The following is a 24,462-nucleotide window of genomic DNA, read 5'->3' on the forward strand; positions in this document are numbered from 1 at the left end:
AAGCCCCGAATGCCTCAGATACCCCCTGCTTTGTGCATTTATTGAACACACAGCAGAGCCAGCCTCAGAAGGCTCCCTGTATGAACCATAAAAGAAAAGGCTGTATTAAACTTCAGCTCCAAATAGGTCTCGAATGCCGAACACTGAGGAAGCAGCAGCGCTCCGGCGACAGCTGGGCCCATAAAGTGGGCAAGAGGTCTTAAATGGCCACTTGGAGGACTGGGGCTGATGGTGTGGCAGGATCCAGCCCTTGGGGCTTTACTGCTCTTTCAGGATGAAAATGATTTCATGTGTGACCTGGTTCTGTCTCAGCTGCCTCCCTAAAGTAGAAGCATCATTTTCAGCGAACTCTGTTCTTCCAAGAGGGCAGGGGAGTGGGTTTTAAAAATACATTGTTTATATTACTTTGTAAAGTTCAGGTTTTTTTTCTCGAAAGATGGATTGTCTGAGCCACAGTGGAGTTTCCCCAGATGAGGCCCATAGGGCTGATAGAGGCCTCGGCATCTCTCCAGTCCCAGGGGAGCCAGTGCTGCCCAGTAGTGGGGTGCAGGTTCCACAGCCCCATGGATTGGAAAGTGGGACTTGGTGAGACTTGTTCTCTCTGCACAAACCTTATCGATGGCATGGAGATAACAGTACCTACCCTCATCAGGTTTCTGTAAGAATTAAATGCGCAGATACAAGTAAAGGGCTCAGAGCAATGGACACTGAGAACTCAGCAAGCATCAGCCATTATTGGTCTTCCTATAAGAGGGGATCAGGGGCTCTGTGTGCCAGCAACCCCCAGAGACCTACAGCGATGGCATCCTTTATCCTAGAGTCACTTAAGACACAGCCAGGGGCCCTGGTCACACGGGGAATGGCCGCTCTGCTGGGAAACCTATTAGGATGGATGAGTTCTTAGAAGGGTAAGGGCTGGCGCCCAGGTGATAGATGACTGCTGGGCAGGCCTGTTTGAGGGTGTATTCAGCCAAGTCTCTGAAGTATTAGGGGTGAGGAAGCGATTCCTGGTGGTCTGGTGACCTGGCGTTCCCACTGAACTTGGAAAGTCTAAATACACGACTCGCATTTGTGTCCATCTGCTCTGGTCTGGCCCTGGCTTCCTGCTGTGGGAGGAGCATCTTGGTCAGCCCGAGGCTGAATTCTCACCAGGAGACAACTCCACAGGCAGCCATGGAGATGGTGCTAACAGGCTGGCTCCCCAGGATGCTGCTTTGGTGGAGTAGACGCCTGAGAAGGACGCGTCCCTTCCCTGTGCTCACTGCGAAAGGAGAGCCCAGCACGGTCTCATCGCCAATCCCACCTCCAGGCCCCAAAACTCCCGTGTGGCTGAGATTTGGGGAAATGACCATGACAAAAATGCCTCCCTCAGAAGGCAAAACAGAGTGTTGTTAGGTCACTAAAAAGAACCTAGTTTTGACTAAAAACCTAAACATAGTTACTAACATTGGGTCGGCAAAAATGTACTGCATCTCTATATGCCGATCCTGCCCAGCCAGGAGGGAGTGGCCAGCATGCAGTATGGGCCCGACCCCAGGTCTCCGACCTGTGTCCACAGAACCTCTCCTGGACGGGAGAAGCCAGACAAGCCTGCAAACCACACAGAAGCAAGCCATTCAGACGAGCAGGGCCAACTGCCCACGGCTCGGGGAGAAGTCCTAGGGGCCACTGCCCCTCCCCGGGGGGAATGAGGCCCACTGTCCCTGTGCCCAGGATCAACACACGTCAGAGCAGGCTACAGGGGAAGTCCTAGGCCACTGCCCCTCCCCGGGGGGAATGAGGCCCACTGTCCCTGTGCCCAGGATCAACACACGTCAGAGCAGGCTACAGGGCTCTTGTTGTTAAAATCAGAGGGCATGAAAACAACCCGGAAAGGGGAAGTTTCAGAGAGAAACCTGGGCAATGGGCTGATGTAAAGGAAAAGCAGAATTCCATTTGGGTTTCAGCGACACGTACCCCAAATTCCTTTCCTGGGGCAGAAAAGAGCTCAGATGTGTTAACTAATGTGGCTTGGCCACTGGTCACAATGAGCACGATAATGTCACAAAAATAACAAAATACACCAGGTCTGCCAGAGGGTGGGGCAGGACCCTCCCTGCCCCAGCTGCTCTGCTGGGGTGGCACAGGCACCCTGAGGACAGAGCCCTCTCTGCCTCTCTCTTGCCCTCCCTGCTCTCCAGGGAGCTGCAGATTTTCCACCAGGAGAGGCCTGGCTCAGCTCGAACCCAGGGCACTGCTGCAGAACCAAAAACCTGCTCTCCAGGGAGAGATCATTACCCCCTGGAGCAGGCCCCCTCTTTAACTCTTTGAGGCCCACAGTGCACCATCAGCGCCATGGAAGCATTAATTAATTACCGTTTGGGAGCCAGGAAAGATGGGCCGCCCACCAAGAAGGTGACACTTCCAGGGCTTAGTTCTCTCAGTGCTGGCACCTGAGCCATTCGCTGAGAACCGCAGTGAGCTCCTTGAAGAAAGGTAAATGCATGGCGAAGCTGCTCTGGATTATCTAGGGCCACAGTCGTGTCCCTATAGCCCCTGGCATGGCCCCACACTGAGGCATCCCCTAAACATCCGATTAGAGAATGGTCATAATGAGAAGCAATAGCCACAACGAAGTCCCTTAATCCCAAAAACCTACCAAACACCTGAATTCTTTGGAGAACAAGGCTGGATGGAAATCAAGAATTAAATAAAAATATTAAGCACACACTCTCTCTCTCTACAAAATGCTGTGCTAGGAATAAGGATTAAATGAGATAAAAATGTAAGCTTTCTGCAAACTCCGAAGTGCCACACTAATGTTAGCTATGAACACAGGATGACTTGGGTGGAGAGTCAACATTTATTCTACATCCCTCCCATCGCCACCATCTAACCTTTCCTCCCACTGGGGAAAACTGCAGGTCTGTCTTGCTGACTAAGCAGAAAGCCCTGAGAGCACATGTGACCCAACAACCAGGAAAGTGCTTCGTCAGGAAAAGGCTGCTCTGAAGGCAATGCTCTTGTGAAGCCAGCACTCAGGTCCTAGCGTCCTCTTCAAGGGACACATCCTGCAGCCACCCGTGTGCACTTCAGCCCTGCTGCCTTGCCTAATGACTCCTCTACCCACACCCATCAGGTGTGACAGGGGCAACCTTCCTTAGGCTGGAGCTGAGGTAAGAGGGGAAAGGAAAAATGGAGCAGAGGAGAGGAGAGCAAGACAGGGGCTTTTATAGAGACCCCTCTGACTAGGGCCCAGCCAGTTCTAACCCTGTGTGAGCTTCTACTGGGGATATATCTCTGTCCCTCCGCAAAGGGGAACCCAGGTGCCCAACCCTCCGTCCTGTTCCAGAGGCCAACTTCCTAGCAGAGCATAACTTAGGGTCTTGTGAGGCAAGCTTGGCACCTGCCCTGCAACAGCAGGGTGACAGCGACACTGTACCTTGGTCCGCCACGTTCTCAATGTTGACCTTGCGCTCGTTGGCCATGAAGCCAATGACTGAGAAGATGACGAAGCCGGCAAAGATGCTCGTGGCACTGTTGGTGCAGGTGACAATTAGAGTGTCCCTGGAGAAGAGATGAGAGGTGGTGGTTAGGTGTGCCTCGTGGGCAGGAAGAGACAAGGGGAAGGACACAGCGTGTGCACACACGTGTCTGTGTGTACATGCTATTCCCACACATGCATTTGCTGCAGGCTGGCCTTGTTTTCTTTATTCACAAGGACAGGAACAACCAGTTCTGACCACAGACTCCCTTGGGCTGAACTTATAACCACCAAAGGCACAAACAGATCTCCCCTAACTGCCCTGTCCTGGGGCCTCTGGCTCCACATGCTGTGAACTGACAGAGGCAAGTCTGTCCATCAGAACAGAAATTGAGGGGGTGGGGCCTTTGGGGGACAGGAACCATGGATGAGAGAAGAGAAGAAAGTGGGACCATGAAATGCCATCCAAGTATGAGGACACCTTGGATTGGGGCACCCAGCTGAAAAGGGCAAGGGGGAACAGAAAGGAGAGAGACCAGCGCCCTCTGCTGGCAACAGGCTGCAGTTTCCCAGCCTGCCCTGTGCAGCCATCCTAGACTCAAGAGAGGTCACAGCTAGATGGAGCCTCAGGGCAAGTCACTTCTTCCCACTCTGCTTTTAAATGTTGGCAATGGCCCTGCCTCCCTCACAGCTGTTGTGACGACAGAAGGAGATGATTTCTGCACAGCACAGAGGCCAGCACAGACAACTGCTCAGTAAACAACCCGCCTTGTCCAGCCCCTTAGTTTACTGATGAGGAAAGTGAAACCCAGGGGAAGATAATGGCTGATTAAGGGTAGGTCAGGATTTGAATCCAGACTTCCTGCCTCACTGTCCGTGTTCCTTCTTTCATACCACAGTGCCTCATTTCTAACAAAGCACAGAGCAATGCTTCCCCCTTGGACTGATTCTCAGTTACAAGTTAGTGAGCAGCAGTGGCCAAAGGAGTCCGTACACCATAGTCTGACACCACAGTTGTGGGCTGGACTATGTGCCCCTAATATTCATATGTTGAATTCCTAACCCCCAGTTCCTTAGAATGTGACTGTATTTGGAGACAGGGTCTTTAAACAAGCAATTAAGTTAAAAAGAAGTCATTAGGGTGGGCCCTAGTGCAGTGTGCCTGGTGCCCTTATAAGATTAGAACACATATACACAGGGGGAGGACCATGCGAAGACACAGGGAGAGGTCTACAAACCAAGGGGAGCGGTCTCAGTCTTGTCAACACCTTGATCTTAGACTGCCAGCCTCCAGAACGATGAGAAAATTCTGTTGTTGATGTCACCCACTTTCAGTATTTGCTGTGGTAGGCCCAGCAGATTAATTCCAAAGGCTCTCTCCAGCCCTCTGGGCACACAGCATCAGCTCCAATCCCAGTGCTCCTGCCCCATGTCCCTGTCACTCATTCCCACTCATCCCCACCGCTAGCTGTCCTTGCTACCTGCAAACATTTCCTCCTGCCTACACCTGTTGAAATTTGGCCCAGTCTAGATCTCATTCCTGTGAAGTCGTCCCAACCATCCTAGGCCACAGCTTAACTACTAATATAGTCGTTTCTTCTGGGTTCACAAAATATCCCATACTTTATTAAAAACTAGAGGCTCAGTGCATGAAATTCATGCACAGTGGGGAGGGGGGATCCTTCAGCCCAGCCTGCACCCTCTCGCAATCGGTCTGATCACCCTCAACCACTCGCTTGCCTGCCTGATTGCCCCTAACGGCCTCTGCCTGCCTGCCTGATCGCCCCTAACCACTCACCTGCCTGCCTGATCACCTCTAACTGCTCGCCTGCCTGCCTGATCACCCCTAACTGCCTCTGCCTCAGCCCCCGCCGCCAAGGCTTCGTCCAGAACAACATCCGGTCTAATTAACATATTATGTTTTTATTATTATAGATAATAATAATGTCAACTGCCATTTAGTGAGCACCTACTATGTGCACAACATTGCTCTGAAAACTTTGCATACATCATCCCTTACCACTCAACAAAATATAATTGAATTTTATAGATGAGACAGCAAAGGCTCAGAGAAGTGGCGTACCTTGCCCACATCTTGGAGTTTTAGTAAATGGTGAAGCAAACTTAAATATAAGTCTATCTGACTCCTAGATACATCCTTCTCTCCATCCTTCCTTCCTTCCTTCCTCCCTTCTTTCCTCCCTTCCGCCCCTGCTCCCTCCCTCCCTCCCTTTCTTCTTCTTCCTTTCCCTCCCTCACTTCTTTTCTCCCTTCTATTCTTTTTTCCTCCTCCTTTCTTTCTTCCTTTCTTCCTTTTTGTATCAGCTCCCCAAGAGAATGGGCCTTATTTTCCTATTGCTTGTCATAACATGTCTAACTTTCAATATCATCTCCTGCAAGAACTGGTCAGGCTCTCTCAGGGTCTTTGGGTTCCACAGCATCCCTAACATCACACTATCCAAACGTCACTGTCCTTGACTCCCCTGAGGATCTTGCCTGGATCTGTAGGTTCCTGGGCCTGCCCACCTCCAGAAATTCTGAGGAATAGATCTGGGAGGGGAACTCAACGTTTGCATTTTTTGCCAGCTTTACGGAAGTATAGGTGACAGATAAAATTGTATTATATTTAAAGTGTACAACATGATGATTGGATATATGCAGACATCATGACAGGATCCCTACCATCGAGTTAATTAACACACCGATCACCAACGTGCTCTTTTCTTATAGGGTCTCTAGAAAAACATCTGTAGAGTGACTGAATGACCAGACTTCACCAGTGACTCCCATATGACTGGACCCAGGGACTGGGCCGCTGATGGAACAACCATCCCAGGACACGGCTCCCTGCACACAACCTACAGAGGGGCTCGGCTCCATCCCAGGTGCCAGAGTCAGCAGTGTAGTCGGGGTGCAGCCACCGGAAGCCAGCAGCCAGGCCTGAGCAGGATTCCCCTGTGCTAGGGCAACTCTCTGGCTCTACTAAGGTGCAGGGTAAGGGTGTGGCATCAGTCCATTTTCTGTCCTCAGACCCTGTTCCCACTTGCCAGCTGCCACTGGGACTTGAAAGGCTACAACGTACCTGTAGCAGTTGTTGTGGAATTTGTTGTAAGAAGAGAGCGTGATCAGGCCTCCCCAGGCAGCAGATAAAGAGAAGAAAATCTGAGTGGCAGCGTCTTTCCACACCTAGCAGGCAAAAGGGGAGAGGGGTCAAGGTCACTGAGAGCGGCTGACCCAGGCAGGGGAGTCTGCCAGGCCCCTGGCCTCACCCCTGCCCCAGGCAAAGGCGGTCAGAGATGAGGTAAATTTGACATTGATGCAATGAGAAATATCCTTTGTGCCAGATGCCAAAAAGGCAGTGAATTACCTGGCAGATATCAGCTCCATTCTAACCAAAGGAGAGGAACTCAATAAATTACATACACATTTCATCTTCCATTTCCTACCATGGAAAACTAAACAGAAGGGAGAGCCCCTTCTTTAGCTGCAATCACTCTCCAAAAACAATTTGCAACAGCAAGATATGTTGGTGGATCCAAAATATCAACCTTTTAAAATTAACATTTCTACAGATTACAACTGCTATTAAAAATGTGAAACTCTCTGGCCTCCTTTTGTAGCAAAGCTGCCTCTGCCACAGCGGAGGGGGCTTTATAAGCCACATGCTTCTTGAACTTGGCTGACATCGCCTCTGTTCTCTTGGTGATTTCTCTCAATTGTCCCCATAAAACTCCAGAAGGCCACTCAACAGTGTGAGCTGGAGATTCATATGACCATATGATGGACCTGCCTTCATTTTTGTAAATTAAACCTGGTTTTAAAATTGTGCTTACAATATGCAAAGAGAAAGTTCAAAGCTGTGGTTTTATTTAAAGGTAGTCATTTGTCCAGCTAAAGAACCACCTCCCAGCATCAAGGGGATATGCAGCTAGAAGAGGATAATCATAGTATTTAGTGTCCGGCCAAGGGTGTGAGAATCAAGTGTGATGTGGGACTTCTGGGGTTTCCGTACTTTTAAAGAGTGAGGGTGCCTATCTCTACCTCTTTCCTCACCCCTTTGTGCTACCTGGAATGCTGCTATGATGGCTGGAGCTCTGGCAGCCACATGGAAGCTATTCCCTAAAGATGGGGAGGCAGAAAGACAGGAGCCTGGGCCCCTGAAGACACCTGCAGCTTCCCAGCCAGTCCTTGACTATCTACCACTGAGCTGCTTCAGCGCATGCAAGTGAAGTCAACTCTTACCTGGGGGTTTCTGTTATGTGCAAACTCAATCCTAGCTGCGTGTTCTTAACATATTCTGGAAAAGCACATATTTCTTTAAGGTGAGAAAACTCAATTCTTATTACACAGACACCCCTCATTTGGAGGTTTGTTCTGGGAATTTTAGAGTAAGAGGTGCCTGTGCGGAATATGCAAAGAGAAGGTGCAAGCGTGTGCTAGCCCTGTGGCATGTGCTGGAAGTATTCAAATGCGTCTGGGCCCTTTAAAATAGAATTGCCTAAGTGCTATTATTTTCCAACCAGCAAAACTTCATCTCCAACGCACTAAAATTAGTAACAGATAAGTGGTGTGAAGCGGCCCAAAGCTATTAAGGGGATTTCATTCTTCATTCCGGCCTCTGCTGCTACCCCAAATGTAGGACAACCATTCCCGGAATCTGAAAACCCCCAGTTGCCCACTTCTCATTAAAGACTTCCTGAGTGCGTACCATTCCCAGATTAGCAGGACCTTGTAAAGGGGACAGTGAGATGCCCTGTGGGAGGAGGTCTGACCCCTCTGTCAAAGAGTGTCCCGGCGTGGGTCCCCTCCCCATGTGCCGTCCTCCCAGCCCCCATGTACGTCATAAATGAAACTGTAAGCCCACCGTGGCATCCGTGAGCTTCTCCCACTTCGGTGTGATGAAGTACCAGATCCCATCGCCAGCTCCGGGCAGGGTGACCCCTCGGATGAGCAGGATCACGAGCACGACATACGGGAACGTGGCCGTGAAGTACACCACCTGGAAAAGCCATGCAACAGAGGGCTGGGTGGAGCGGGCCTGCAGCGGGTGCCTGAGGAGCGTCAGCAGAGGCAGGGTGGGATCTGCCCCTGGACACAGGTGCCCAATGGAGAGGGCATCAGGTAGTTTTCCAAAACTCTGCTAGGGCTGGGGACATGGGAAAGGCACTGGGACCAGAGGTGATCCAGAGTGAGTCAGCCCCCAGTGAGTATGGCTATGGGAGATCTCACCCCACCCAGCAGCTGAATGGACAGCTGCCTTCCTAACTCCTACCCTACCCTCTGCTTGAGGCCCCAAATTCCACCATTAGAGATTAATCCTTTTAGCTTAAGCTTCCCATCCTTGTTCTTAGACGCCCTATTGGGTGAAAGACCCTGATCTGACGATCTGACACATGTACTTCAAATGGAATAGCATCCCTTGCGATGCTATTCTGAGGAGCCATGAGAGACAGGACAAGCTATTGAGCCTCCTGAATCTCTGTTTCTGCCTCCGTAATAGGGACAAGGGCATCTTAAAAAAAAAAAAAAAGTAATTGTGAGGACCAAATGAACCTCTAGCATAGTGTCTAATTTATAATAGATGGTCATTAAATACAACTAAGTTCAATGAGCATTTACTAAGGGCCTACATGAGCTGGGCACTATACCAGACATTAGATGCATGAGGATCCAGGGACTCATGACCTGGAAGACTCAGAGACAGTGTCTGAATAATGGGCTAACCCATACGCCCAGGACATGGTGATGTCCGTGGAGGTCATGGTGCTCAACCTGGGAGTTTACTAAAAGGTTCATGGAGATGATGCAGGAACTGGATCCGAGAGGCCAGTGAGGCGAGGAGAGGGGGGAAGGCAAAGGAAGTGAGTGGGCAAGCAGATGTTTGAGGGCAAAGCTCTAATCACTGTTAGGACAAAATAAAAGGTTGAGGCTAAGAGTGATGAAGAACTCCTATGTTCTTGCTTCCCATGCCCCTCCAAGGACCATGTGATCACTCCACCTTACAGGAGGCCTTAAATAGCAGCTGAAGGATGTTCCCAGACTCTGGAGAAGAGGGAGGGGCCAGAGTCAAGAAGCATTTGAGAAGTAATATGAGCAGAACTTGGGGGCTGTGGTTGGATAGGGATGGGGATGCGTGGGAGGTGCTTTCCTTCCTTAACTGTCAATCAAACCTGGGGATGGAGAAAGGGCCTGGGATCAGGACTTGGGATCAGACTAGAGAAGAGCCGGTGGTGAGACAGGTTCTACAGTCCCATGGGCCTAAGTTCAAATCTCATCTCCCTGACTTATGAGCTGGGTCGCCTGGAGAAGTGACTTAACCTCTCTGAGTCTCGGTTTCCACACCTGCAAGTGGTGATAACAGCAGCATATTCCTCACTGGGCTGCATGAAGAGTACAATGGGACAATCCATTCCAAGTGGCACAGGCCTGGGGGACCTAGAAATAGAAGTGCCACTTGGTCTTGCCTGGGTCTCACCAGTCTTGATAACACGGACAACCTTCAGCTCACAGGCCAGTTGCAACCCAAACATGCATTAAAAAACACCAGGAGGGATGAGGTTAAGCTCCCATCCTGGCCCATCAAACCCTCTCTGAACCATGGGATGGGCATGTACAACCGCTGAGTGAGCACTGTTGGCTCAGAGCCACTCCAGTCCCACCTGCACCTTCCATCCTGGGCATCTGCCCTGGGAGGGAGACAGAGACCCCACCATGCACTGGCTGCACAGGCTCTTGGGCCTGGCGAGGGGGCTCCAGGGTGGCAGGGACTGGCAGACACTGGGATCTCAGGGATGAGGACTGATTTGGGAACTGGCAGGGAATGGTTTGGGGGGTGAGATTAAGACATAACTCTTGGGATCATTTCATTAAGCATGTGGGGTAAACACAACAAAGACCCCTACCCTCAAATAGCTTACATTCCAGGTGGGGAGACTGGCAACCAGTAGTAATCATAACATCATTCGTGGCATGTTAGAAGGTGATGTGTGGAAAAGGGAAAAGGAGAGCAAAGCAAAGCGGGGTGGGACATGCAGGGGAGGCCTCATTGAAAAGCCCAGATTTGAAGGACGTGAAAGTGAGACACTGGCATCTGGGAGAACACTGGAGCCTGGAACAGCTGGAGAGGCCCTAAGAAGGGCTGCACCTGACCCAGGAACAGCCAGGAGGCCAGAGTGGCTGGGGCAGAGTGCAGCAGGAGAGGCAGGCAGAGGGCAGAGGGCGGGGGTGCGGGAGAGGCAGATCCTGCAGAGCTTTTACTCAGTGGGGAATGGGAGCTGCAGTAGGAATTGGGGCAGAGGAGTGAGGTGCTCTAACACTGGAACCACACCCGGTGGCTAGATGGGAATACACTGCAGACACCAGGGCAGAGCAGGGGCCGCTGTTGGAGGCCATGGCTGCAATCCAGGCAGGGGAGGGTGACGGTTCCAGCCAGGGTGTTTCGCAGGAGCTAGGAGAAATGCTTTGCAGGACGAGCCAACAGGAGTTTTTGGCCCATTTACTAATAATGTGGAATGAGGAGTGGGAAGGAGGGAGGCAAGGATGACCCCAAAAGTTTTGGCCTCAGCAACCGAAAGAGTGATGTTGCCATTGGCAGAAATGGGGCAGGATGCAGGTTAAGGAAACAAGTTATTTCTTCCTCCAAACCCAGTTACTCATCAAGGCCAACCTCTTTCGTTCTGGCTAGATCGGGAATAGGCTGGTCTCCTTTCTCTGCACAGCTACCTCTCCTAGCAGGGGCCTCTTCCCTCCCTCCCCTTTATTTATGCCCCCCTCCACCCTCCACAGAAGTCGGCCCTCCCTTCTGCCTAGAAGCTCAGGGGTTTCTAGGGGCTTGGGGGAGGCAGGCCTCCCTCCTATTCCTGCCAAACCTGCTTCTCTCCTTCCTCTTAAGGAAGCCCTTCTACACAGATGTTGTTATGAAACCAAAGGCATCTGACATCTCAGGGGAAGGCTGCCTGCCCCAGGCTGCCCAGGCAGTCCCCCCAGCTGTCAGACGGGGCTGGGAGAGAAGATGCTACAGGGTGGGGCAAGGCCCTGACCAGTCTGACCACCTCAGCCCACCAAGACAGCAGGGGTCACCTCCTGACCACATGGGGCTGGTGGGGAGTGAAGATGGAGGAGGCAAAGGAGAGGACATGACCCAGACAGCAGGCAGCAGGAGGAAAACCCCAAGGCTGGTACCCGTCTAACCGGCAGAGACAACTCTTCCCATTTCACTACTGGAGACTGTACAAACATGACCCCCTCTGTGGACTGGCTATTAGCAGTCCCATTTTGCAAAAGAGGAAACTGAAGCTCAGGTTCTCTATCAAAAACCATTAAATATCTCACTCAAGGTCTCCCAGCTGGAGCCAAGATACAAACTTGAAGCTTTCTAACTCCTATGTTCTTCTTTCCCATTAATGCCCCTTCATGGACCACATGATCAGAAATGTGTGAGACAGGGCCAGGATAGGAAGAAGCAAGGCAAGCGAGGTGCTGAGAGTCCAACATTTAAGGAGGCACCCACTCTCAGGGTCCAACTGGCACTGCAGGAACCTGAGAGTGAGAGCTGCCTTAAATTTCGCACCGTAAGCACTTTCTTGCCTCACCCAGGTCTCGGCCCATGGTGTGTGGGAGGATGCGATCACTCTGTGGATCATGATCTTGCTGAACTAAAAGGGACCACAGTTTGGCTTATAAATCCTGGACACGCCTAAGTGTGAGTCAGGTGTGCGTGGGGGCTTTGTGCCCATTGGTTCCCTGTGCCAGGGCAGCTTCAGGATGCACCTGTTTCAGAAAGTACTGTCAGAGGAATTAAACTTGAACAGTAATGAATTACACTTGGCAGGAATGGCAATGACTGGTTGGTCTGAGCCTGCGGGCCCGACACCTGACATCTGGCCACAGCCTCCTCACTGAGGAGCCCTGAACAGGTGGTCAGGTGAGGCCTCACCAGCCTGGGCTAACTAATTAGTTAGCTCCTGAGGAGAAGGAATATATAGCTGCTTAGAGATGGCAGTGTTCATGGAATTTCAGTCACAAAGGAGCTTGGGCTGCATTTGACCTTCAGGCTGCCTGTTGGTCACCCCTGCCTCTGGAATTCTAGCTGCTCAAAAGGGAGTGTGAGGCCTGGCTCAGCGGTGGCCCAGGTGGTTGAGCTGTGTCCCATGCACCAAAAAGTCACTGGTTAGATTAACAGACAGGCACATGCCCAGGTTGCAGGCTCGATCCCCAGTAGGGGGTGGGCATGCAGGACACAACCAATCAATGTTTCTCTCTCATCCATGTTTCTCTCTCTTCTCTTCTTATAAAAGGAAGAGTGAGATCTCATAGGAAGCAATGAGCCAGTCTTGTCTCCAGGGCACTGAGCAAGAGGAACTGAGCTTATTTCCCTGCAGGAGGAGGACATTGCTGCTTAGAAATGGCAGTGGAATTTGAGTCACAAAGGAGCCCAGGATAATAAGAGGCCTCAGCCAGGCTTCCAAACCACGCTCCATGATTAACGTCTGCACACTCCAGGCAGTGTCATCATTTTTGGTGGTATTCCTCATTTTAAGAAAACTAATCATCAATTCCTAGTTGGCAACCTTTCTCAATGAAGCAGATCTAAAAGAAAAATCTGCTCAAAAAACCCATACAACCTGCCACCAAGAGCTACATTCTAAATTGAGGGAGGCAGTGGCTATAATGCCATCCTAAACCATCACAAAGAACAGTGTGACCCTCCAGCCGTACCCAGCGTGTCCAGAGGGTCCAGACTCCTTGCCTTCATGCCCTGAGCTTGGGGTGAGAATCCCATCACCTCCAAAGGCCCAGCTGAACGACGGCTCAGCAAGTCGCCAAGTATTTGCTCAACCCAGATCCCGCTGCGGGACTGTCAGTGTTGGTGCTGGGGCACATGGGGCACATGGCTTGGGGGTTGGAAGAAAGGCATGAAAGGCTGAGAGTGTGGTGGTCGGGGTTGGGGAGAAGGGATCGCTTCACAATTTTTATCTTTTTCCAGCATCGTGGTAGCAGCAGTCACAGCCTGGCAGCCAGACCAAGAGGCAAAAGGCCAGCAGCACTCATCTAGTTCAGGAGGGTGACTGAGCCATGTCAGGGAGGGCCACCCGCTGAACGAGTGGCAGCTGACAGAAAGGAAGGATACTAACCGTAGTGGCCCCAGGAGCTCTGTGCACATCTGTCTCATTTAAGCCGTAAAAAGCCCTGAACATCAGGTGTTATTATGCCATTCACAGACAGGAGTGAAGTCACTCCCGAGGCCCACAGCTGCCCGGGGCCAGAATCTGAACAGCACCCACATCTCGGGACTCTCCTTCCAGTGCCCTTTAACCTGCCCGTGACACAATCACCCCTGGGTGTCCCAGAGCTTTCTCGTAGGTAAACCCAGTTTCTTACTTTTCCTGAAGACTTGATTCCTTTTGCCAGAGACGCATATACAATGACCCAAGCCAGGAATAGGCAGAAGGCTAGCGGCCACCTGATCTCCCCAGGATATTCGATCCCCGCAGAAATCTTCAGCACAAAGTACCTGTGAGTGGGCAAGAGAAAGGAGGAAGGGGTGAGAGTCTTCGGGATCTAATCTCCCAACAGAGTCAGCAGCTTCAAGCCAACTTGGCAACCTCACCTCCCATCAGGGACCTGACTAGATGGGGTTGTGAGGGATTGTCTGCAGAGACCAATGGGATCGACCCTATTGCTCATTATGTGCTAGGGAGGCACCGTATGGCCCCGGGCAGGCTCCATACAAGACTATGTCAGCTCCACTGTCACCATGAGATGCCCCAAGAGAAGGGCAACAAATCCCACGGCATTCAGGGGTCCCAGCACAGCCCCCGCACGGCCTTACCAAGGGTGATGTCTTTACAGAAGGCCACATGACAAACAGAAACTCTAAGCTGTCCAGAATGGCTTTGGTGTGTTTTCTCTGTTGTTCTACTCTTTTATGAGAATGCGTTCCAATAGTGTTTGCCTAGATTTAAATGTAAAAATCAGTCCAGGGTCTGTGTGTGCTGAAGAAGTCACCACCTGCCTGGAGACCCCACGTCCCTGGCAGTAGCTGGGAGCCTGGCCAAAGGTGAGCAAACAGCTTCCCTCCTGGGGATGGGAGGCAGCTATAGGACAGTGAGTTCTAATAAGAGTCGAACCATCCCTGCAACTCCGAAGCAATCCTGTCACGCCTCCTGGATGAAGGGCAGGGTTGGTGATTTTCTGTGACCTGAACAAAGGCCCAGCCAGAACCCAGAGTCTATGGGACTGCAGACATGACAGCCCAGAGCTTTCTGAAGGCAGCAGCACAGTCTCCCACTTCCCCCCAGCCAACTAGTGAGTGATCACCTGATAGTCTGTTTTGCAAAGCCTGGCCACACTTTTCTGAACAGGGGTGGCCATGCTCTGGAGTGACAGAGCCTGTTTCAGTTTCAACGTCTGAGGCAACCTGGGCTCAAGAGCTTAGGGGAAGTGAACAAGGGCTGAAGTGAACTGGGCTCCCAGACCTTCCCTGAGCAATGAAAGGACCTCCCTGTATTCAAGGGTAAAGCACTTAATTCCACTGCACCTCGGCCACCTCAAATACTTCACCCTTTAAAAAGGGCTCTTGGATGAAGCTCCTAATAACATTTCCTCTTGGAAATGAAGGCTGGTCCCAGAGGACTAGTGAAAACCACAGAAAGCTGATTCACAAATATTTATCAACACACTCAACCCCGTGGATTATGTGGTCAGACCTCCTCTAACCACCAGTCAGACTCAGTTTCTCAGTGCTCAGGGTGAGTCCATACACACCCTCACTGCTCCTACATCATCTTCAAAGGGATTATTTCATCTCTCGGCCTCACTCCCCCTTCTGTCTTCAGGGACAACCATGTCCCCTCTGAGTCTGCACAGGAGAGAAATCTGACACAGAAATTGACGGCAACCAGGCAGCTAGTAGAGATATTAGTGACCACTTTTTATCACAACCCAGAGCCCCACTGATACTGCATTTTATTTTATTTATTCAGTTTGCTAACATTTCTAGGCCCCACTGATACTGCATTTTATTTTATTTTATTTATTCAGTTTGCTAACATTTAAAGTGGGAGACACATACAATTCGGATTTTACCTGCGACTTCACCTGTAACATGGAAGCTTGGCTGCACTGCCCACACTCCCACAGACAGGGATGTGAGGCCGAGCACCAGCAGCTGCCCTTGCTCTTGGCCGACATCCTCTCCAGTTGGCCGTAGTCCCCACCCTTCTCTACAACCCAGCTCATCTGTACTTCGCTCATTAGCCTGGCGAGCAGGCAAACGCCCCTGCCGAGGCCCTGAGCACACGAGTGGCCAACCCCCAACTGGAGGCCTAACTAGAGACCATTCTTCATGTACCCTCTGCCGGGACGCTGCCTACACTGACCTCCCTTGCGAAATAACTCCATGAACTTGACTAAATCATCCTGTGGGGGCCGCGGATTTTCCAGTGTCCCTGGACATCAATCCTCAGCGCCTCTCAATACTGATGTAGAAAGTACAAAACTGGGTGAAACTGTTCTTTAAAAATGATTTTGTTTCTTACATCCTTGACCATGACTTGGTTTCTGATGTTTTGCCTCTCTTTGCTTCTCAAATGCAGAAGAAAAAAACAACAACAACTAGTCAACAGAAGGTCTGCTTAGATCACAATGCGTGCAGGTTTTGCAGTGTTTGTCACAACATCGTGAATTATAGCAGCATTGATTCTGTCCCCACCAGCACTCTCCCAACTCTCACCTCCAGGCCCAGAGGCACAACAATCTGCTCTCAGAAGCCAAACCGGGGACTGTCTCTTCCTCGGTGATCACTTGAATAGGCAGGGAGGGTGCAGAGGGAGGCAACCCACCCCTCGGGCCCCCACACCTCCTTCTGCAAGTCGAGGGTTCATGAACTCACTGGGCTTCTCTTAGAAAGTAACACAGAGCCATCTTACTTGAAGTACTCTTCACTGCCGCTGACAAACGTCTTATTGGCCTGGCTGGTGAAGTTAATCATGGTCAAGTTGGGATAGGCAGTCATACAGAAGGTCGAGTTCTTGATCTGGATTTTGGGATGGTCAGTGATGACGCAGGAATCTGTAGGAGAGGACAGGATGGAAACATGGTGGCATCTATGCAGAAAATATACCCACGGGTCTTAGCAATTGAAAACCAAAAGCCAAAAAGATTGCCAGGTATTGAAGAGTAACTTCGGGAAAGTGTTAGCTGAACCAGCCTAGATGGAGATGGACCGCAGAATTACCTTTTATGTGTCACGGACCCCAGAGCCCTGAGTCGTACAGATAACAGTAGTTCTCCTTTATAGACACTCTCCATGAGGTTCACGCTGCACTGAGCACTTCATATGCAGGCATTATCTCACTTAACGTTCACAACAGCCCATGCAGTGGGTGCTATTACCACTGTTTTTAAATTGAGGGAAAAGGCTCAAAGAGGTTAAGTGACTCCTGAAATCATACAGCTAATGAGGAAGAGATTCGAGACTCAAACCCAGGTCCTCAGAACGCCACAGAAAGTAAATGGCTTGCAGAGATGAATTTAATTAGACATAAGCAAACCTCCTGAAGAGCTACTGCCACAGAAAGCTTACTTACACATTCATCTTGAACCCACAGCCTGGCAGGAAGAATGACACATAGTACATACATATGACATTGTTTCCTACACACCCACACGGGCTAGTGGAGGCAGCAACTATGCAGTGTGCTTGTGAGGCTGCAGCAGGACCTAACCCAGGGGTTCCCTGGGGATGAATTTGTTAGTGTCAAATGTCTCCTGCAAAAGCTCCTGGGGCTGAGAACCACTGCTCTTAGCGTCCTCAAAATGCCTTCTTATTCACTGTTTTGTTCTTTAGTCTAATCAAATAACAGAGTTCCGGAAGGATTCGGAACTAATAACTATCAAATACCGAGGAAGCATCTGTTCCCCGCAGCAGTGACCTGAATGCAGACACTTAAAGCACCATCCACATCCCTTTTCTCTCCCTAAACACAGTATTTATCTCTTGCCCTCCTGCCCAAAAGTACATCCACCTCCTAAGACTGAAGAGATCCCTAACATGCGGGAAAATGCCAAACTGCTTGTCTCCCAAACTGCCATTGTGAAGCACAGCAAGAAGGCAGCTTCCCCGCTTCCCCAAGCGGCGTGTCTGGGTCACTGCTGCCTGCAGAACCAGGTCACGCGCTCCTGCGGCACTGCAGCAGGGCTCCCGGCAGCCTCCTGCAATACCCCTTCCCGCCGCCAGATGGCAGAAGCGTGCTTCCGCGCCGTCAGGTCGGGCCCGCCGAGTCATCAGAGAGCTCTGCGGCCCAGCAACCCTGAACAAAGAGCGGCGATAATGATCATTCTAAATTGGAAGCTGTTTGAAAGGGATTCTCTTTACTCGGGCAATTATTAATAAATGAAAGCAATGAAAGGCTAGGGAGAAAAGGAGTCATTTAATTAAAGTTCTAATGAAAATTAAGCCATTCCAGAAATAGAAATGGTATTTATGTGGTTTCCTTTTTAAATGGCCCAGCTAAGCTCCTAATTTCACAGAACAGTCGCTGGTCTCACTTGGCAGGGCATGGATTATCCGTGTTCCAATACAGATACCTGGGTGGTGGAGGAAGAGTCTTTCTTACAGAATGCTAGTACACCTTAGAGATGATGTGTGGCAAATGGCTTCTACCCATGGACTGGGGGAGGGCTGGTCTCTGGAGCTGGTGTGGGTACCTGGTCCCAGCATCTGGATGGTGAGGCAGGGCTCCTGGGGAGTAGGTCCCTAGCAATTCTGAGAAGGACCTGAGTTAAATACCTCCCTGGTGCCATGGTTGAAGGTCACAATGGCAGCGATTCATCCCTTCTCTCCTGGGACTAGCTGCCTGCTATCACAAGGTAGGGTGGTTATAGGGTTGTGAAGGAGAGGGTGAGCTTGGGAGGTTATTTGTGGAACACTGCATCGGGGAAGGAGTGGTTCTGTTTTCTCTCTCAGAGTGGCCCTTTGGGAGAGAGCCTGAGATACCCTTTGTCTGGATTCCTGACTTGTCCATCAGAGCAGTGGGGCTCTGAAGCCGCCTGTGTCTCTGCAAGTCAGACCATCATCACCTTTCTACGTCACCCCAGAACCCCAAAGGACCAATACTACTTCTGCCTGGCCCCCATAAGGGAACATGCACGTGTGTAGAGAACAGAGAACAGAGAGGGGGTGCGCGCGCATACACACACATTGCTTTTTAACAAACAAATGAAAATATTTAAAAATGAGATAAGATCTGCCCAGCCTGTCCATACGCTCCCAGGGCAGGAAATGTCCATTGTCTCTCTGCTGAGAGCTTGCATAGTTTTTCTGGTTTGTACCAGTCCACTAGGAGCTTAGCTGTGCAGTGTCTTTACTCTGCCTTTAAAGCTTCCTGGGTACTGTGAACCAGACAGGAAACTCCACAAACCCAGAGGTACCCCCATTCACGTGCCCAGCCTAGTCTATGTGCTCAGCTTGCTTTAAAAAATAACAGAACACATGCATACACATACAGAGAACTATAAAATAAATACATGTCCATAACAGATAATGTAGAAAAGAAAGAATGGCCCCAAATTGCCAGTGAACAGATTGTGTATCATCTTCCTATATGTCTTCTATCCATGCATATTTTCTTAAGAATAATAAAAGCACACTATAAGTCTGTATCCTGTTTTTACATTTAACACAATATGGTGAGGATTTCTCCATATTTTATGAATATTCATTTCTAATGACTATAGAAAACTTCATTGTGTGGATGCACTATAATTTATTGGAACCATGGAATTATCCAGTAGTTACTGAATTTTTATTACATGTGTGTTTCTGATATTTTTCAAGACTGGAAATGTGGCTGCAATGAACAATCATGTATAGTCCTTAACTGTGTCTCTGACTCAGACAAGCTTCCTTTTTACCCCATAGAACCTCAGCCACAAATAGGTAGGGAACACCTGGGCTGAGGTCACCCTGCAGGGCTGAGGGAGTAGAACCTGCTGGGACTCTTAGGGGTCCCTGGCTGAGCAGAGAATCAGGAGTCATGAGACCCAAACCCTATTGCTGGCTGTACCTTGCGACTCACAGCCTGACACTCCCACTCTCTGAGCCTTCGAGTCCACTTTCTCACCTGCAAAACAGAGGTCATGTTACCTGCCCCTTGGAACTCTTGGGCACTTATTAGGAAGAGCAGGGCCATCATTTATGAAGCTACTTTGTAGATTGGGAAGCAGTTAGCATGGTAGTTAGGACCAGGGTCTTGAGAGCAGGGTACTTGGGTTCAAATCCCAGATCTACCACAGAGCTATCTCTATGACCTTGAGCTCCAGTTTTTATCACCTGTAAAGCGAAAATAATATTGCAAGCCATATAGTTAGTTTATTGTTCATGTTAACATTGGTAATATGAGTAAAAGGGTTTAACATGGTGTTTGGCATGTAGTAAGTGATGCTGGGTTATTATTAAGTGTTAAGGTGCCGCACAAATATTGGTGGATATTGTTAGTAGAGGAGAATGGTGTTGCTGAACTACTATCCCTCCTGGGGGACAGCTGCAGGCACCAATCACTATGACCCACATGGTCCCTGAGGGAAGTCCCCAGGGAAGCTCCCACAGACACTGAATCAAGGCAGCAGCCCTTCTCCAGCAGGCACACCCCTGAAAAGCGACTCCCCTCCCTGGCACAATTTGGAGTGAACAAGCTGGGCTCTGGCATGACGTCGAGGTATTTCTCCATTCCAGGCCCCACATCCTGGGAGACGCCCTTTGCCTACCATGGCCAGCATCTTCAGAGAGCCATCTGGCAGCTGGTGTTCAGTTGTGAATCTGGGAACAGCTGCCCAGTGGGGTTCTCTCAGACAGCAGCTTTGCAGAGGTGACCACCAGGATGTGGGCAAACTGCACCCTAGTGCCTCCTACCCTTGGGTGTACCTGGGGAACCTTAACAATACAGACTCCTAGGCTCCATCCCCAGATCATCTGAATCCATTGGTCTGGCATGGACACTAGTGACAGTTCAATTTGTTAGTTCCCCGGGTGAATTTTATTTATTGGTATACCCCAAACACCTGGAGTCGTGCCTGGTACACAGTAGGTACGCAGCCAATGTGCAGCAGCTTGAGTAGAAAACCACTGCTCAAACCTAAGAATACGTCAACATGGAGATTACATAGATGAGGACACTGAGACCCAGAGAGTCTAAGAGACACTTACTCCTGCTCATACCACTAGTGAGCCCCACACCTGGGAACCCCCACAAATCCCCATCCCCATTCCTGAGCACGTCCAGGTGCACAGGGTTTGAACTATGGGCACGTGTCCCTAGTTTTAACTCTACTCCAGTCTTACTCAAAGCCTCTACCAGGGGAACTTGGTCAGGTAAGTATGTACGTGGTCATGTGTGTGAAAATACTCCAGTGTGAACGACTGTACGTGCCTGTCTCTGGGGGCGTGGGAGGGAAGGACGCACCTTTCTCTCTTAAACACACCCCAAGGGTTAAATAATGTCCGAGTTCTGCCAAGGCAAAAGAGCTGATTTGGGGGCCAGCAATAAGAGCCAGTCTGTAGAGATCACAGGATTCTGCCCTCAGCACAGCCCAGCTTAAGGGAAATGACAGATCGCTTGGGGAGAAGACACCACTTGTCTATGGGGCCTATTAAAAGGACCAGAGCCTTGGAAGGTGACTGATAGAATTAGCACCTTCCATTTGTAGAGCTTTATACTTTTTTTCCCAGCTGCCATCATCATATCCTTTCATTTCTTTTCTCCTTGCAGCAATCCCATGAGGTGAGCAGGATGAAGGACATTGTTGCTGTTTCTATTTTGCAAATGAGGGAAACTCAGACACAGAGGAGAGAAGTTACGTGACACAAATACACGTGTCCTTGGGGCTGGGATGTTTTATGGACCAAGAAGCCTTGCCCACAAACCAGCCTGTGTCTCCTCACATTTACTACTCGCCCTTGACCCAGCAAGCTGACACTTCTCCCAAGTCCTCATGTGCCCGTGGATTTCAGGTCTGAAACCCCAAGAAACACTCCCTTGTCTCCCAGGCAGAATTCCTCTCTTCTACTATTACATTGTGCACATTTCTACCAAGGACTTTAGTCGAAGTGCCTGTTCTCATATGAGCAGTATTTGTAAAGTGTAGACCCAGAATCACTTGTACCCCTCCCCCAGATTCTAGGACCTCATTGCTTTTCAAATTGTACTATGCATAGGAGTCAACTGGGAACCTTGCTAAAATGCAAATTTCCCAACCCTTCCTACCCCAAATCTAATAAATCAGACTCTGCTGAGCCTGCAAATCTGCATTTTTTAAAAACAAAGACTCCAGCTATTCCTGAGCACACAAAAACTTTATGACCCCTTTCTGGGCCATGAGCTCCTTAAATATTAGGATTAAGTATAGTTGGTGTTGTTTTTTTAAATCTCTGTGCCCCCAGCACCTAGCATAAGGCAGGCAAACACAATATGTGCTCAATTAATCTTCATTGAATGAATGAATGAATGAATGAATGAGTACTTCACCTAATGTAGGTATATCCAAACTTACCTAATAAAAGTCTGGTTTTATCTTTGCAGTCTGGCGTGTTCCAAGGGTTGTTGCAGGATCCCCAGGGCAGCACAGCCACAAAGGAGGCAAATAGGTAGAAAAGTGTGTAGCAAATAATCACGTTGTAGTATATGGCTATTAGGACAGAGATGATCAGCATTGCAATGCCACAGCCTGTGGAAGCAAAATTTCCAGGGATTTATTTCATCCCAAATCCTACGGATTTCTTACAGTGGGGCTGGGTGGGGACAGTTCTTGGTTCTCATGTACAGAGGGATACACTAATAGTGGTGACCTGTGTGTTTACAAAGGGCATCGAGGCATTCTGCCAGGAATGAAACGTGCCAGAAGTGGTCATGGGTCATTCTTTAGTGGGACCCAGAGGTGAAGTTGATCAAATAAAGAAGGAAGGAGTGAGTTCTACTGATCACCAAAGCAGGTCTCCCTCCCTGTGGCCAGAGGGAGCAATGTGAGGCTGAGGGGGCTGAGAGGCAGGGGGACTCACCTTGCAGGGCTGGGATGGCCTTCCACACGGACACTGGCCCCTGGCTGGCAAACTGACCCAGTGACACTTCTAAGAAGAAGATGGGCAACCCAGCCAGAGCCAGCATCATCAGGTAGGGGATGAGGAAAGCACCTTGGGAAGAGAGAATGGGGAGTGAGAGCCCTGGGAGGCCAAGGCTGGGCTTGGGCCCACTTTCCCCCTCCTTTACAGAGAGCTTTTGATGGTCCCGCTCAACCACAGGCACCCAGGGACACTGAAGACATTTCACGCTTATAAAAAACACAAGGGTTCCCTGCGAACATACTCCTTTTCTCAGTCCCCACTGGATGAGCTGCTAGGACTGTGTGCTGGCTGGGTTTTAGTCTTCTTTTTTTAAATGTAGTACTTCAGTGCCCCAAAATTAAGTTCTTCCTATGTTCCACAAGTCCATGCCTTTGACTCATTGCTGGAGTCAGATTTGGTGAAATCTCATCATCTCTACAGCACCCCGACCCTCCAAGGACTTAACATTTGGGAAGCGAGACTTTGGGAGCCCTCCTTGGCTTACAACCCAAGTTACCTGGTTACCTGCACACCTTCTACCAGCCAAGGGGGCCTGCTCTGACAGACAGGTGGCCAGGCACCCATTCCTCTCCCACCACCGCAGCCATTACAGGCTTCTCAACTTCCCTCTCCACATAAGAAGTCCCTTCCATTCCTCAAGGTCAACTCAAATACCTCCTCCTCCAAGAAGTCTCCCTTGTATCTCCCCCCAGGCCCTGAGCACTTGACAATATTTATGTGGGTATCTCATCTAGACTATGGCTTTCTTTCCCTTGGAAGATTCTGTGGGTTTTTTGTGTTGTTTTTTTTTTTTGAAGGCTTGGGGAATAGCCATGTTTTCTGAAAAGGTTTGGGCCAGGAAGCGCTGCAATATGGGTCAGGCCAATTCTAGGACTAGTGGTGACAGAGCCCAGAACACTGTGCCCAATGGAATGAAGTTGATCTTTCCTAGGGCACTCTTTCTGTTCACCCTCCTCCCAACTTCCTGTCTGGAGGAGAGACCTTCCTGTCATGGGGTGGGGGTCACTCTCCAGGCCAGGAAGGCTTGGTGGCAGGCAGCAGCACTGGGCTGCAGAGGAGTAAAATTAGGGGTCATGATGTGGTTTGTGCAATCTTCTTCTGCTCCTAGGAAGGAGCCGGTGAGCTCTCCACCCCACGCTGAGGGCTTCAGAGCCTGGGAGCCGCAGTGCGGAAAAGTGGGGCTCTCCTCCCGGGCCTGGCTGGGTGCGCAGCTCCACAGCAGCTCCGGAACCTGGGCATGTGCGCTGCCCCCGCAGTTTGCAGAACCCAGGCTAGCAAAGCCAGGGCACTTTCACTGATCAAACTGACTTGACTGGAACTCATCCCTTTGTGATCCTGTGTACCCACTGCCCTTCCTGTCACTGAAAGCTTTATTAGAGCACCTTCCTTCCCCCAGTTCCTGCACCCTGGTCTAGGGACGCCCTGAGGAAAACCACAGAAACCTGGAAACCCGGCTGTGGTGCCCTTATATGGGTGGCCACACATTTTTTTTAGTTTCCAGGGCACCCAGATTGCAAATGCTCTGTAATCCTCATAAGTACTTGTCAACTTGTCCTAATTTGGAATTGCGAGGAGGGGCATTAACATATTTTTCCCTTTCAATTGTCCTGTGGTGCAGTGTCCATTGTCCCTTTGCACCAAATTCCGCCTGGAGCTCATCCAAGAGACAAAAACAAAACAAAACAAAACCCAAAAAACAAACAAAAAAAACTGAAGCTGCCTAACCTGATGGTGTTAGAGGCAAGTTTAACAACTGTGGAGGGGAGTTCCAGGTGCAAATTCCTATTATAACAGCCAGCAGGGGGGCAGCCACTGGCCCTGGGCACCTCAACATCGAGAGGGCCAGCCAGGGTCCCTCCTTCAAGGGCACAGAGAGGTTCAG

At 50.1% G+C, this 24,462-nt stretch overlaps 1 protein-coding gene across 1 annotated transcript in view; it reads right to left on the reverse strand.

The window, feature by feature from the left end:
* SLC6A5 (solute carrier family 6 (neurotransmitter transporter), member 5) overlaps positions 1-24,462 on the reverse strand; it is a 47,150-nt gene that overhangs the window by 17,245 nt on the left and 5,443 nt on the right. Inside the window, exons 4-10 of the mRNA XM_006753969.2 lie at positions 22,518-22,649; positions 22,013-22,186; positions 16,393-16,534; positions 13,844-13,976; positions 8,328-8,462; positions 6,546-6,649; positions 3,422-3,546 (exon numbers count right to left, since the gene is read on the reverse strand). Coding sequence (XP_006754032.1) covers positions 3,422-3,546; positions 6,546-6,649; positions 8,328-8,462; positions 13,844-13,976; positions 16,393-16,534; positions 22,013-22,186; positions 22,518-22,649 — 945 coding nt within the window. The remainder of the gene's footprint in view (positions 1-3,421; positions 3,547-6,545; positions 6,650-8,327; positions 8,463-13,843; positions 13,977-16,392; positions 16,535-22,012; positions 22,187-22,517; positions 22,650-24,462) is intronic.

The sequence above is a fragment of the Myotis davidii genome, unplaced genomic scaffold (genome assembly GCF_000327345.1).
Source record: "Myotis davidii unplaced genomic scaffold, ASM32734v1 scaffold330, whole genome shotgun sequence".
Classification (NCBI taxonomy): domain Eukaryota; kingdom Metazoa; phylum Chordata; class Mammalia; order Chiroptera; family Vespertilionidae; genus Myotis; species Myotis davidii.